Below are 15,527 nucleotides of genomic sequence, written 5' to 3'. Positions count from 1 at the left end.
AATCGTTTCTCTGGATTTGCTGGTTCTGACGCATATTTCACACATACAGGTGCTGGCCAGTAAATTAGAATATCATCAAAAGGTTGAAAATATTTCAGTAATTCCATTCAAAACGTGAAACTTGTACATTATATTCATGCAATGCACACAGACCAATGTATTTCCGATGTTTATTACGTTTAATTTTGATATTTATAGGTGACAACCAATGAAAACATCAAATCTGGTATCTCAGAAAATTAGAATATTCTAAAGGCCAATGAAAAAATGTTTGTTTCTCTAATGTTGGCCAACTGAAAAGAATGAACATGAAAAGAATGTGCATGTATAGCACTCAATACTTAGTCGGGGCTCCTTTTGCCTCAATAACTGCAGTAATGCGGCGTGGCATGGACTCGATCAGTCTGTGGCACTGCTCAGGTGTTATGAGAGCCCAGGTTGCTCTGATAGTCGTCTTCAGCTCCTCTGCATTGTTGGGTCTAGCGTATTGCATCCTCCGCTTCACAATACCCCATAGATTTTCTATGGGGTTAAGGTCAGGCGAGTTTGCTGGCCAATCAAGGACAGGGATACCATGGTCCTTGAACCAGGTGCTGGTGGTTTTGGCACTGTGTGCAGGTGCCAAGTCCTGTTGAAAGGTGAAGTCTGCATCCCCATAAAGTTGGTCAGCAGCAGGAAGCATGAAGTGCTCTAAAACTTCCTGGTAGACGGCTGCATTGACCCTGGACCTCAGGAAACAGAGTGGGCCAACACCGGCAGATGACATGGCACCCCACACCATCACTGACGGTGGAAACTTTACACTGGACCTCATGCAACGTGGATTCTGTGCTTCTCCGCTCTTCCTCCAGACTCTGGGTCCTTGATTTCCAAAGGAAATGCAGAACTTGCTTTCATCAGAAAACATAACTTTGGACCACTCAGCATCAGTCCAGTCCTTTTTGTCCTTGGCCCAGGCGAGACGCTTCTTGCGCTGTTTCTTGTTCAAGAGTGGCTTGACACACGGAATGCGACACCTGAATCCCATGTCTTTCATGAGTCTCCTCGTGGTGGTTCTTGAAGCGCTGACTCCAGCTGCAGTCCACTCTTTGTGGATCTCCCCCACATTTTTGAATGGGTTTGTCGTCACAATTCTCTGCAGGGTGCGGTTATCCCTAGAGCTTGTACACTCTTTTCTACCACATTTTTTCCGTCCCTTCGCCTGTCTGTTAATGTGCTTGGACACAGAGCTCTGCGAACAGCCAGCTTCTTTAGCAATCACCTTTTGTGTCTTGCCCTCCTTGTGCAAGGTGTCAATGATTGTCTTTTGGACAGCTGTTAAGTCAGAAGTCTTCCCCATGATTGTGGTGCCTTCAAAACAAGACTGAGGGACCTTTTAAAGGCCTTTGCAGGTGTTTTGAGTAAATCAGCTGATTAGAGTGGCAGCAGGTGTCTTCTATATTCAGCCTTTTCAGAATATTCTAATTTTTTGAGATACCAAATTTGGAGTTTTCATTAGTTGTCACTTATGAATATCAAATTTAAATGTAATGAACATTGTAAATACATTGGTCTGTGTGCATTGCATGAATATAATGTACAAGTTTCACGTTTTGAATGGAATTACTGAAATATTTTCAACCTTTTGATGATATTCTAATTTACTGGCCAGCACCTGTACACCCTCACTCTTACTTCACCTTAGTTACACCATACACTTAAGTGTTTAAAGTTAGTCTAGTGATAAACTGTTTAGTAATAAACCTTAACTTTAAAACATGACTCTCTTTTGTCTCTGAGTTAATACGAAGTGGTTACATAATCCCTGCAATAAAAAGTTCCGATCTTCTGGTTTAAATTATCCACAGATCCATAAGATTGATTTCATATTTCCTATGGAATCTCACATTTTATGGTTCATTAAATTATATGTAAATTTAATCGTTACACGCACTATACTAATAAAACACAAACCTGGAGAGGAGTTTTAAAATGTTTATTTAAAAAAATAGAAAACTTACAATAAAAAAAAAACAAGATAAACATCTAAATGCGACTCATTTACACATCAAAACCCACCCTTCATTACAAATACGAGCCAAGGATTTGGTGAGCTGGAAAGTGACATGTCAGATTATCCTCAAAATGAGATGCTGGGAAACTGCCAGGAAAACTAAACAAAAAGGGATAATGCCAAGATATCATGATCGGTTTTGTGGTCACAATGACGAGAACTTAAGTTTCAAAACTTGGGAGACTAACGCCATCAAAAACATCCTTAAAATTGGGAATTTATACATCTCCCCGAGCTCCTTGTGGTTTACTGTGTAAACATAGCAGCTGTAAAACCTGTTTTTGTTAAAAATAAATTACTAATATTGAAGGATTTGGAATTTTGCTTTAGAAAAAAAAAAAAAAAAAAACGGGGAAAAAAATGGACCTGACCCCAATGTCCTGGTAGTTGGCTCGTTGAGCTGACTTCTAGAAACATCACGTACACTTGGCAGTGTCATCTCAATAAATAAATACTGAACAATCGGGTTATGTACATGTAAAAAGGGCAGATTTGGTCAGTAGAAAGGCAGTTAACATTTTGCTTAAACAATAAAAAAAAAAAAACGCATTTAAAAAAAAAAGTATAAATATGGCAAGAAAGAAACACTATGCTGGTGAGAAGTAGCACCAACTAGATTTTAAATGGCATGTAAACGCAGATAAACCAGTGCTTTTCCCACGTTACGGTCAAGGGAAACAGAAATTAAACTCACTAGATGCTTAACGATACGTTTAAAATGAGGAATACTTTTAGAAATTATTTAGGGCAGGCAGCGGACACAAATTCAAGGGATTCAAACGAAAAAGGGGATGTAGTGGGAGAGTTATGGCACATTTAATGTTATACCATAGCGCCCCCTTCTGGACCGTTGGAATGACCCACCCACCCACATGCACTTTATCTAGGCCCTTCAATCCATCTATTGCACAGAAGATTTGTAAAAAAAAAAAAAAAAAAAAAAAAAAAACACTTAAAATTAAAAGTGAAATAAATTAAATTAAAATTATTGCACAGAAATGCAACAAACACAAAATAAGGTGACGATGTTTATAGTACAGAAAAAATAATTGTGTTGATGTGAGAAAAACCAAAATAACAAGTTTATAACGGTCAAAAAAAAGAAGAAAAAAAAAAGACAAAACTGGTACATTCAAACCAGTCGTCACAGTGTAAGCACTTGAGACAACGTCCGTTTTGTGCCGTCACACCAAAAACATTGTCAGCATTGCGCTGCATAGGTAGAAAGGTAAAGTAGTGCTTTGCTTCAGTCTAGAGTAGTTTGCACAAAATCCTCTAAACCTTTAAGAGTCGTGAAGAGAGATTACAGCTAAAGGAGGAGACACATTCAGATGACCAAACAAGACTAAAAAAGCAGATAAGAAAAGGTCCAAGAAGACTCCCAACAGCTTTGATGAACCTTATTATGGTACGTGATGTTCAAGTTGCATGGTCACTTAAGCTGATGCAGATGTGCAGAAAACCATCAGGCGGTGCTGCAGAGGACGGAAGGCCCAGTGTCACCAGTTCATCATTAGTGCTGGTGTACATTCAGTTCAGAGGAAGGGCTGCTGACTTCAGACTGACGGGACAAAATCAGCACAGGTAAGAGCTGCAGCAGTTTCTGCAACAAGCAATGAGAAATAAATGACTCGTGAGTTTTGGCACAATGTGTGAGTGTTAAAAACCCTTCAACAGAATGTTTCAAAACACAAAGCAGATGGGTGGAAATCTTTCAACGGCTCTGGTCAAGGCTGGGAGTACTGTCCTTTTTTCTGCACCTCCATGTGTTGCAGGTGGACTGGTGTTGGTTTCTGACACTCAAAGTTGCATTATGACTCTGGGAAACCAACCGGTGCTGGGGACTGAAGGTGGCATGGAGGCTGCCGGCTTGGTTGTGCTTGAATTTCTGCAGCTCGATCGAGCTGTGGGACTTGGACCTCACCGTGTAAGCATGGCTCTGGTGCCATCCTACCTGAGAGTGGTGGAGAGGGCTGAGGAGAGGGCTTGTTGGCTTGGTGTGTAGAGAAACTTGTGCAGCTTGTGTTGTGTGACGGTGGACAGTGCTGATAGAAGGAGGATGCTCGTGGTAGAACTGGCAATCGGATAGAGAGGGGATGGAGACGTTTTCTGGGAGAGGAATCTGAACATACAAAAGAGACGTTAGAATCCTGCCAAAACTAATTTGTACATTTTAATAATTTGCAGATTTAAGAAGAATTAACACAAATTCAAGTCTAACCTGATGTGCTGAGTGGAAAAAGTTTGCTGACTGCGTAGCCCCCAGGTCAGAGGCCATCTGGAGCATTGAATGGATTGAAGCCAGGGTGAACGGGTACAGCTGAAGGGTATTACTGTTGCTTTGTGGAGATTCAGACTCCTGGAAAGTATTTAGATAAACACAATTTATTTATTACAAGTTGGAATATCAAAATTCATGTTTTCAAATAGTGTAATCCTTACGATGTCACTTCCAGAGGAAGAGGAAGAAAGCGAGCATGCAGAGGAGGATGAGGAATGGTGTTGAGGGCTGGGGGGGAAGACAGGAGAAGGCGAGAGCGAGTCGGCGCTTAGAGGGGAGGACGAGTCTCTCTGATCCTCAACCAGCATCATTCTAGTGAGATCCTGCTCCAGGGTCTCCACGTCTAAAACAACACAGGACACTTGCTATGAGAAATGGTTGCATGATGTGACATGAGGTGAAATTACAAAACTTACTCTGGTTTTCCAGCTTGGCATACTGCTTGGCACCCCACTTTTTGATTGTCCATTCCCTGTAGGCCAGCACCTCCGGACTGACTTTAATTATTCGACCCAAAGTGCTGTGTCAAAACACAAAAACCACAAAATGAAGATGAATCCCTTCTAGGAATGCACCAAAAGAAAAATTCTTGGCCGAAACCGAAAACTAAAAATTAAACCAAGGCCGAAATCCATAAGAAATTATTTTCAATCATTAAAACCATAGCATTTAGGCTACTTTGTGTACTAACCTCACTAAAACCTGCTGAGGACTGTAAAAATAAACCCTTTAGGTGCCAAAGTCGCAAAACTGCATATAATGAGACACAGCCTGCAAATATAATCCCTCCTGAAGTTATTACTTCACACTAGAAGATAGTGGAGATGTGCAACTTCACTTTGAGCAACACTTGGGTGTTTCGATTGAAATTTTCTGATTTTACCGAGTTTGAAAACTGCTCCTGAATGAGACGGGACAAGCAGAGCTCACAAATGGCGAATATTATTATATATTAGAGAGGAGAAACTTACAATGCTGACAGGTCGTACAAAACGTGGCAGCCAGGTTTTTAACAACCCCCCCTAGAAGAGACCATATCACACCTGTACTGGCGCGGCTCCACTGGCTACCCATAAACTCCAGAGCCAAGTTTAAAATCCTGATTTTTGTTTTTAAGGCCCTGAGCGGTCTGGCTCCGGATTACCTGTCTGATCTTTTCACTCATAATGTGCCAAACCGGGCGTTGAGATCTGCTGATTGCCTGCTGCTTCGCAATCCAACAATGAAATACAAAACGCGGGGGCGGCATGCTTTTGTCTATGCTGCTCCGACACTCTGGAATGCTCTTCCTCTTTCAGTGAGGCTGGCACCATCCCTCCTCCGTTTCAAGTTGCTACTTAAGGCTCACCTTTACGACCAGGCATTTTTAAATCCCTGAATTTTATTTTACTATGTGTCTTTTTATTGACGTGATTATCTGCTTAGTTGTGTATTTTTGACCGTGTATTGTTTAATATTGTGTTTTTACTTTTTATTCTGTACAGCACTTTGGTCGGCTGCCATGCCGTTTTTAAATGAGCTTTATAAATAAAGTTGATATGGTGGTATGGAAGGTTTGTTCATTGTTGACAAAACTGTCTGGTAATGGTTGACTCAGATTCTGAAGAGTAATAAATCACCCTCTGATAAAGATTTTCACTCATCCAGTGAAAAAGTGGTGCTGCTACTTCACAGCATCAGTGTGTACTAAATGCACTTTTTGGGTAATTTTCAAACTAAATTTTTGGTACATTCTTAAGTCCTTCCATATAACAATGAACCACACAACATTTAAAACATGTTCTAATTTGTAAGAAAAAGTTATAGTAACAAAAACACCAACCTGTCGTACTCTTTGTTGGGATATGCTCGTGGAGGATGAGAAACACCGTGATTCAGCACCATGTAGGCAAAGTCAAAAACTTGTTTCACATGCAGGACTCCATATGAACTCCTGCCCACATCATTTCCTGTGAAGATCAGCATATGGACATCACACACTGGATGAGTCTTAGCGTTAGCTTAACTCATTCACTGCAATTGACAACAAAAGTCGTCATTTTAAATCCAACCGTTCACAGCCGATGAGGACTAAAGTCGTCATTTGCATTTTTTTACTGAGTGGGCGTCGGAACGAGCCCCCGCACAGTGAGAACAAACATCTCAGCTCTAAAGCCGATCTTCATCCGCGTACGTCACACGTCTTGTGATCAGGAAGCAGAACATCCATGTGTTAGGAGATCGTTTTGGGCCGCTGCTGTAAAAAAAGGGAGGCGCGAACCGGAAAAGCTTCTGCCGATCACAATTCAACAACAGATTATGAAAGAACGGATAACGCTCAAAATGCGTGGATGCTTTCTGATGCAAGAAGTGAGTCTCTGCTTTGTTTTGGTTATTTTGGCGTCGACATCATCCTATCGCGGCTCTTAAAAAAACTGTAAAAACGGTGAGAAACGTCGGCAGCGAAGGGCTTTACCAATCAGGGAACAGCTGGCAGCAAATGAGTTAAAACAGGATGTAGATATAAAACCAGCCTGATTCCAAATCTAAATCAGTGTCAGGATGAAAAAAAAATTATAAAATCAACAGTACTCAACTTTTGCAGGCTTATTAAGAATTCAGCTCAAGTGACTGAATAAATGTAAAAAAAAACACAACAACAACAAAAAAAACAAAAACAGTTAAGCTTCAGAATTTCACACTTCACATGATTACAACAAATCCTAGCATGAAAAGAACATTCCGGCTGATTTACAGAACTAATTTTCCTTTTTGTCCCTTTAAAAAGGGACAGGTCCAATGGCTTTATGTAGGTTTCTATAAAGGGGTTATTCAAATCTCATCTATAGTAGATAGCTTCTTCATCACACTAGCTCAGACGGGATTGACAAGCTAACGGCCAGTTTTAAATATGATTTTATGTCATCTTAAAAACTACAATTTCAAAAATGCGTTAGTGATACATACATGAAAAGATGGTTATAAAATTACAAAGTAGATTCACAAAGCTGCATTAGTTTCACATTATATGGTTACTCTGGGAAAATTTTTAATTTGGCCCAGAATTGAGCAAAAAGTTAAGAGTAAATTAGTTTTGCACCTAATAGCCACAGAAATCTGACATATAGTATAGACTAGAAATGTATACTAAATGGGGCTTGCTTGGACTGCGCTGACTGGATTTGAGTCATTTCACAACAGCAGCAATCTACATAGTGAGCCTAAGTCACTTCCGCATCATGGGTCCCCGGAAGAACGAAAAAATGAATGCAAGTCAACGGGGCTAAAAACGCTATTGTTCTTATCGCACTGTGACTAGCCGTTAGCTTGTCAATCCAGTATAACTCCAATATCTCTAGTCTTACCTGGCTGGATTGGATCCTCTATGCAGAGCATGGATGGCCGGTTTCCATTCCCCATGGCTTTTAGCACATCTTCTTTGGACAGGTAAGCTCCTCCGTTCTTCACTCGAATGCCCGTTTTCATGTAGTTGAAGTTGCGACCATACAGTTCAAAGAACTCTATAAGCAGGATGCCCAGGTTAATGTTGGTACGCCGCGTGTCAATCCGGGGGTGTAACTGGACAGAAAGAAGCCAACATTTGAAAACTCAGAGAAAAAGAAAAAACACAACAACTTTATTTTATTTGTACGTTACACTTCAGCATCTGTATGTAATAAACACAGAATCAGATGAGTCTCAAAGCAGTCCAATCAAATTAATAAATAGGGAACAAGGTCTTAATTATCTACAGTAATGCCCAAAAACATTGATAGTTCAGCCATATTACTTGCATCTGAAAATCAATGCAAAACACGTAACACTTTTTCCCCCTCCTGTTTGGGATAAAGCAACATTTTTTTACTTATATAATTTTCAGGTTTATGAATGTATTCAAATACCATCATAAAAATGTGCATGTTAAAGAGCAAGTAACACCTAAATTACCTTTTGCTGATAACCTGTAAAGATGAGTGTCTAATGGTGCTGTACACGTGTAATCATTAGTGTGGCAGTTTAGCGCAACTTTAAATTTAATATTTCAACCCAAAACCATAATTCTATCTCCATCTTCAGGTTAAAACTCTGCTCCACATTTATGTAGAATCAGCTGTGGCTGATGGCTAAGCTGAAAAACGTGACGTTGTCAGCAAATTACTACGTGGCTGCACCGCACTGGTCTGCAGGTGAGGCAGCTGCACCTCCACCTGCCTCAGCCACTCACCTGCCGACTTGACACATTTGCCCTCTGAGTCGCTAGCCTCCTCGAAAAAATGCCCTCCTCCCATCTTCATATAATGATCATGGTTAACAAGAAATCCTCCAGAATGCTGCAGAATCTGTCTGCTTTTTTCCAGAGTGGTAAGTCTTGTGCGAGTGTGTGCATGCACTTGTTAACTCGTTTTTAGATTGAGAAACTGACAGCACACGCGGGGGTGGGGGGGTGCGGTCTATCACTGCCTCAGTGCCGCTCTCGGACCACAAGGCGACGCCTCTTTCAGAAGCGTTTTCCTAACAGGAAGTGATGAAATGTGTCTCAACCCATGCCTTGACCCTCACTTTAAAGTTTCCCACCTCTCCCTCCTATATATTGACAGCAGGATTACAAAACAACCATGCCAATAAGTGTAGGCCACATCAATAAGTGTTTCCATTACTGGAACTTCAGGGTGGATTTACAGGACCCTCCCGACATGCTCGCATTTGCACTTGACAGGGCTGGCCGAACAGCTGTTTTCAGGAAAATTCTGAATACCTGCTCAGAGATAGGTACTCTGTACGGCCCAATGGAGTCGCTGAGCAAAACCTTTGGTTAACTCACGCTGATTGGTTGTAATCGAGTAGGAAATTACATCAGCAAACGTTGTCCAAAACAACTGGCAGTAGTAAAAGTAGGAGAGTTGCTGGTAAAGCAGACTGGAAGCTAAAGAAAATAAGCACCAATCATGCTTACAATTAAACACCAGACACTGGAAAACACCAGGAAATTCCCCCACAATGACTTAACGGGGCTTTGTTGTCTCACAGAGCGCTGTAAAAAACGGCACCTTTTCTGGTTGTTGAATGCCACATTTTACATCACACAGCAGCTCTCGTCCACTGAATGGATTAAATTATGATATACTTCCATAGAATAAAACATTATTAATGTTACTGTGGACGCATCATGTCTCCGGGTCAATTTCCCCATCCCAGAATTTACCCTGAAGTTTCGGTAATAGAAACAAAGCTAACGTCACAGCTGGTCTTAGTCCTTGGCTTTGGCTCTAAAGGCATTACTCTTAACTTTCCTCTCCAAGCTCTGCCACGATGCTAATAAAGTAACCTTCTTGTGCTTTTTCTATGCTACCGGCACAACAAAATCCACCACGATAGTTGTGCCCACCCAAACCACCAAGTTGTTTAGTGCAGTTTTGGGTCAGCAGAGGGCTACGGGGTGCTGCCCCATACAGAGAAACACTGGAACCAGTTTCAAAGTGTTAAAAACTCTGTAGTGATGCTTTAACTAAAAATCTTTTAAAATTTCTCAGTTTAAAAGAAAATAGAGCTTTAAGCATCATGAGTGCATTTGAAATAATTTATCTAAACTGATAAAGAGTTTACTCAACAAGTTGTTTTATTTAGATCATGAATATGTGATCCTAGGCACTGAACTAACTATATGTATAAAGAAAGTGCCACAGTGACACCTAGTGGTGTCAGGTTCACATTTCTATTTGCTGCTTTGGGCCTATACATGTATGTCGATGCTTTTGGCACATGAAACTGAAAGACGGTAACAAGATATGTCAAAGTCCAGTTTCTGTTGCACCATAGAACAATCAGTGGGCATCCAAGTCAATCTCCGGTAATAAACTGGGAGCTGACTGTAGTTTACACGTAGGTTAGAAACCCAAACTACTGAATAAAGTGCGTTCTACTCCGCTACGGTAGGTGGCAACATGCACCCTTTCATGTTAGCATTCTTCCGGTTAGCCAATCGCAACGAAAATAGTAGACAAACAGCGGTGGGAGTGACGCAGAGAAAAAACAGATATGCAAAATGGCTGAAGGAATGGACAACAACGCTGCAGCACAACTTATTTGGTATGTACTGTAATTTATGATGTCATTACACATGTTACATTGTGGCGATGGCATCATCAGAAGACCACTTTTGCGGTCCCAATTTCCAGAAGGTGAATGTCCAACCAGTCACAGCTCAGCTGAGCCTTATACAAGCAGAGGAACAACTGCATTATCTGGGTAATCAAAACAGATGGGAGGGAGCGCGTCTGTGGGGAAAATTATATAAAAAGATGCATCAGGTGCTCTTCAGGATCAGGTAGAACATTAAATATGGATGAAGAAAAACAGGTGATCCGAGGCACTCTGATGATTACTTTACTAAACAAGAACGAGCCGACACGTTTTGGTCGCACGCGATCTTTTTCAGGGCATAAAACATTCATTATCTGGGTACTTTAGCTCAATTAGACCCAGTTTGCATTCAGCCAGACTAACGCGTTTACATCAAGAGACAACGCCAGGCACCCAGACCTAAAACCAACCAGGAAGTGACAAAAATTACAGAAACTACAAAACTTTTGGTTGGGAGACCATTACTCCCAGCTACATGCTAACTGAGCTAATGGAAGTTTGCTGGCGCTTTTAGCCAGAAAAAAGTGGTTGAGTGACTAATGTGAAGCACACATCAACTTAAGAGTTTCTGTAGTATCCCCCAGAGAGCACCATAAAACACAAAGCACAACCCGGGTCACATGAGCCCACCCCCCTCCTTCACCGTAGTTGGAGATCCGCAGGGTTGCCACCAAAGACGATTCAGACACTCTGGCTCCCTCGCTTTCCCAGAGGCAGCGGCCAGGCAATCTCCAACCATTGCAGAGGAAGGAAGCTAGACCTCATGTGCCTCAGCTCCAATCATTGCTATCCAAGTTTGTGCTCATCACTTGTGGAGCTCCCAGAGGGCAAACCCTTGATACCTTCAGTTAGCTTGTAGCTGTTAGCAATGGCGGACTCTGTTCTGTTCTCAGCTCCACCTTTTTGCTTTGTGTAGGAGAGTCTAGACTTGTGACACGGCCCAGATGTCTGTGATCATAACTGCCCACTTCAAACTAGCACCCCAGAAACCTATAGGTGATGTCACAGAGGGTGTGTCTAATACTTTATCAATGATTTACATGCATTTAAAAAATTCCAACATTCAGTCGACATTAGGTGAAGGTTCAGTTTACTGACGCTGCATGAAAGCACTGAATAAAAAAGCTATACTATGTTAAACTTTAATAGTTTATTCCTTCCAGAGGGGTAATACTGCAATGTATTCATGTATGCCCACCTGCAGGAAGCTGATAGCCATCAGTATGAGGCTGTATGAGCTGATGCCTCCAGTAAAGACTTCATTAAGATCCCTTAGGAAAAGGAACTGCTTCAGAACAAAGATCAAGGGTGGAAGAACCGTGTACTTCTGCAAAACCAAGAAAAACTAAGTAAACATGAAGCAAACACTGTGTTTGCACCATTTAAAGCATTAAGGACTCACCTTTAGGTAGCTCTTGATGAACTGTGCAGCTCTAACTGCAGTCTCCACATTAAAGCTGATGTCCACTTTGACCTTGGTCTCACAGTCAGTGAGTTTAATAATCGGCACCTGATGAAGTGGAATTCATTATCATGAACCGACATAAAACTTTTCTACAAGATAAACATTAAAAACTTCTTTCAACTCACTGTAGCTTTGTCGAGAACTTTGATGGGGAAGTTGCCGGCCACGTTACGTTTTTTCAGGGCTTGCTCGAGTTCCTGCAGTGGTGGATGGTCCCACTTTCCAAACACCACCAGATCAATGTCGCTGATTACAGAAAAGTAAAATGGAATAAAATCTTCATTTTTGTTTGTGTAGAAGGAAACCTGCGTAACTTTGTTGACTACAGTGGATGCCAAAGAATAATCAGGTATAAGGATAGATAAGGAAATGTGCATAATGCAATAAACAATCATGCATAAAAACTATACAGAAGAGACAGTACAATTATTCACATGCAATTGGAATAAAGTGTGTGTTGTGGGAGGGGGGTGCTAAGCAGTCAAGAGTGTTAGCCATGGGAAAGAAAGTGCACCTGATGCTAAAATCTTAAGCCGGTTTGGGGCCGGTCTACACCCAAGATACACACAAGAACATTTTAAGAAATCGGAGTTGAACCAACAACAAAAACTGGTAAATATATTCCCAGTTCCTCCTGAATGAGATCAATTACTTTAGTTAAAATTTGTCCAGAAAATCCAAAACTCACCTGGTAGGAAGATACAGCCCGGTGCTAAAGCTGCCAAATATCTCCACCTGCAGATAACAAAACAGCACAAGGTTGGACTGACTCAAGATACATCCCTACATTTAACAACGATTGGTAAAAATCAGAAATATATATATATACAAGTAAAACTTCAGGTCAGGATGTCTAGAAATGTTGAAATCAACAGAATACGTTCAGTTTGATTTGGCCAGTGACAAACAGGTGCAGGTGTGACCTTTAACCCACTTACCCGTGCTGTGGGCCACAAATCCTTGATGACCCCTTGTATCCTGTTCACTACATCCCTTCTCATGGCCTCCTCTTCGGGTCTTGGCGACATAAAGTTGAAAAAGTCCACTATTTCCTCATGAAGGCTGAGAGCATGGAGAAGATGACACATGTAAAATCAAGACACTAAAGGAACGCGAGACTGCTGCTGAACACAGGTGTTTCTTTACCCATTAATGCCCGGGCTGTAGCGCCTGGTCTTCCACAGGCTGCAGGACGAGTCCGCATGGTGCCCGCTGAAGGCGTAGGACAGCGGGTTGAAGCCGTGGAAGGTGTTGGCTCGGTTCAGGTGTCTCCTGCGGCCGGACGGGTGGGAATGGTAGTGGTGCGGTTTGTTCCCCTGCTGGGTCTTCATCCCGGTGGGAGTGTGGCCGACGGATTGTTGCACGCTTCGACTGTGCTGCTGAACGGCGTGAAAAGGAGGAGGAGGGTGCTGCGGTCGGAGATTGTTCTCGTTCAGTTTGCGTTCACCTCGATGTAAAAATTGCTCGGCGTCCTCCGCCACGTTCAAGTTGTCGACCTGAAACGAGGAGCCAGGGGTTGAGGAGCTGTCGGCCTCTGAGTCCATTGATGACGAGGATGGTGACAACGAGCCTTTCCTCCGGACGCTCCCCCTCTCTCCGCCGCCGTCTCGCCGCGGCAGTTTCCCGAACACAAACCCCGATGGCGGTGTTACGTGTCTGCAGCTCTCGCCGCAAGAGTCCGCGGAGTTGGCGTTCTGCACTGCAAAGTTGCGTTGCTGGTGAAGGTGGTTGTCAACGCCGAAATGTGTCCCAAATCCCTGCGCGGTACCCCAAATATGCATCCACAGGGAACTGGCCGGTCCCTTCTGCTCCGGCTGAATCCAAGCGGTCCTAAGATCCATTGGACTCGAGTTAACAGAAATCCTTACCACGAACTGACGAAAAATGAAGCGACTTCGCAAATTACCAATTTGCACCCGGGACCACAAAAAACGCAAGGTGCCAAATTACTCGTCGTCTTCGAAGTGCATCATGTTAGGAAACTGGTTGGTTTTGTTATAGCGGCTTTCACCAACTCCACTCCCCGTAAGACAGCCAGTATGGCACACCCAGCATCAACTAGTACGCATGTGCGAGGGATTTTAAATCTTTGAACACGCCCCCTTAGTGCCGGGTGAAGAATAAAGCTGGAGCCTGGAATAACGGATGTTGATTTAAGGATTTCACATTAAAACAAGTTTTAAGAGCATAAAATAACAGCTACGGGGCGTTTTTATCTAATCTAATTACCATTGCTACTATTTGTTTTCACAGGTAAAATACTATTTGGGATAATTTTTTTTACTAAAATAAACTTCTACAAAAAATAAATAAAAAACTATAAAAAGTAACAAAACTTTGCAGGACCCAACAATATGAAATTTATAACAGACTCAATTTCAAAAAGTGTCTTACTACAATTCTATCCTGTAGACCTGTCCACAGTGAGCACTGTGGTGCCACCTTCGCCAAGAAGGAAGAGAGGGCGGGGCTTAAAAAGTAAAAAACAAAACAAAAATAAACAAAAAAAACCACCACATATTGGCCAGTGATTTCTCAGGACAACTTTTTGCAACTGCCATGGGAAAATGTGCAAAGGAGGATGGGGTTGTTGTCTAATTGAGAATCAATATCATCATTGTGTCTACTTGTCTCAGTTGTATTTGTGAATTACCTATTCATCATTTTCACCAGCAGTCTCTGATTAAACAGTTCCTCTAGCAGGGTCATTGCCTCTCCAAGGGCGCTGGAAAAAGCGTCCATGAACTGCATCTAAACAGCTGATCACGTTTGACTGCTAGGGACAACTTAAAATATTTTTGTCAATCACTATCATCAACAATGTTTTTGGCTCAGGATGATGTCCTCTTTCACTCCCTCATTCACACACACTCACTGAGTGTTGAGTTTTGACTAAGCTAAAATCATACATATGTTGCAGTACATTTTTGTTCTCATTTAATGTTTAGAATGTTTAAAACCAGATATTTAATTGAATTTCCATGTCATGTTTGGGCAAAATTCTGCGCAACCCTCCAATTACAGGCTGGGTACTTAACATCATTGATCAATATACAGACTGTTGGGAGACTGGAAACTCAAGATGGGAAACAAACTATGGTCAAAGTAAAATGTGGATAAGACAATATTGGACATTATGGACTGCAGTTGCTCATGTTTCGGAAAAAAAGGTGCACAAGGTGTGCTTATATATTAATTTCAGAATCATTACAGTAAATTTGAGAACTGACCGTGAAACTTGATTTGAAGAGTGGAAATAAATAATTGTTGTGTTCCAACTGTTTCCATTTTCCATCCCCACCAACTATTTTTTTTCACCAGCTGCCACTGACTTTATCTGAACCTTTTTCAAAATTGTGGCCCACAACACCAGTAGTGGATGTGACTGATATTTTTTAAACATGTTTTATTTTGTTGGGTCAAGCAGGAAGTAGTAATTGCATTTTTTTCCCCAAAAGGGAATAAATTCATTTGACACAAATTTGCTATCAAGATAGCCTATTTTTGTAAAGCTTTTTTGAAACAGTTAACAGCATTTATTTTTACTTCTGTACCAGAAACATTTCTGAATAAATGGAATGAAAATTTTAAATCAATAGGTTTGTGAT

The 15,527-nt window shown here is 41.6% G+C and overlaps 1 protein-coding gene across 2 annotated transcripts; it reads right to left on the bottom strand.

The window, feature by feature from the left end:
- Positions 1-3,410: 3,410 nt before the first annotated feature.
- LOC107378754 (terminal nucleotidyltransferase 4B) lies at positions 3,411-13,927 on the bottom strand. Of its 2 annotated transcripts, XM_015949127.3 has the most exons (13): positions 13,066-13,927; positions 12,858-12,981; positions 12,608-12,654; positions 12,045-12,165; positions 11,857-11,964; positions 11,653-11,781; positions 7,679-7,892; positions 6,157-6,283; positions 4,751-4,854; positions 4,496-4,677; positions 4,275-4,412; positions 4,008-4,175; positions 3,411-3,656 (listed from the first exon to the last, which is right to left on the bottom strand). In XM_015949127.3, exons 1-13 carry the CDS (start codon positions 13,758-13,760, stop codon positions 3,567-3,569), a joined length of 2,247 nt encoding a protein of 748 aa, XP_015804613.2. In that variant the 5' UTR covers positions 13,761-13,927; the 3' UTR covers positions 3,411-3,566. The 2 variants fall into 2 exon arrangements, with proteins under 2 accessions (XP_015804613.2, XP_015804612.2); XM_015949126.3 differs by having other exon boundaries at positions 3,539-4,175.
- Between the last annotated feature and the right edge of the window lie 1,600 nt (positions 13,928-15,527).

Source organism: Nothobranchius furzeri, chromosome 5, assembly GCF_043380555.1.
Source record: "Nothobranchius furzeri strain GRZ-AD chromosome 5, NfurGRZ-RIMD1, whole genome shotgun sequence".
Taxonomy (NCBI): Eukaryota; Metazoa; Chordata; class Actinopteri; order Cyprinodontiformes; family Nothobranchiidae; genus Nothobranchius; species Nothobranchius furzeri.
The sequence above is the reverse complement of the archived record's forward strand: the minus strand, read 5'-3'. Positions and strand labels throughout refer to the sequence as shown.

Coding starts and splice junctions, on each gene's coding strand:
- LOC107378754 (XM_015949126.3), bottom strand. CDS start 13,760: ATGGATCTTAGGACCGCTTGGATTCAGCCGGAGCAGAAGGGACCGGCC. Junction 11,965..12,044: donor AAGTTCTCGACAAAGCTACA/GTGAGTTGAAAG, acceptor CCACTTCATCAG/GTGCCGATTATTAAACTCAC. Junction 4,413..4,495: donor CTTCCTCTGGAAGTGACATC/GTAAGGATTACA, acceptor AATACTTTCCAG/GAGTCTGAATCTCCACAAAG.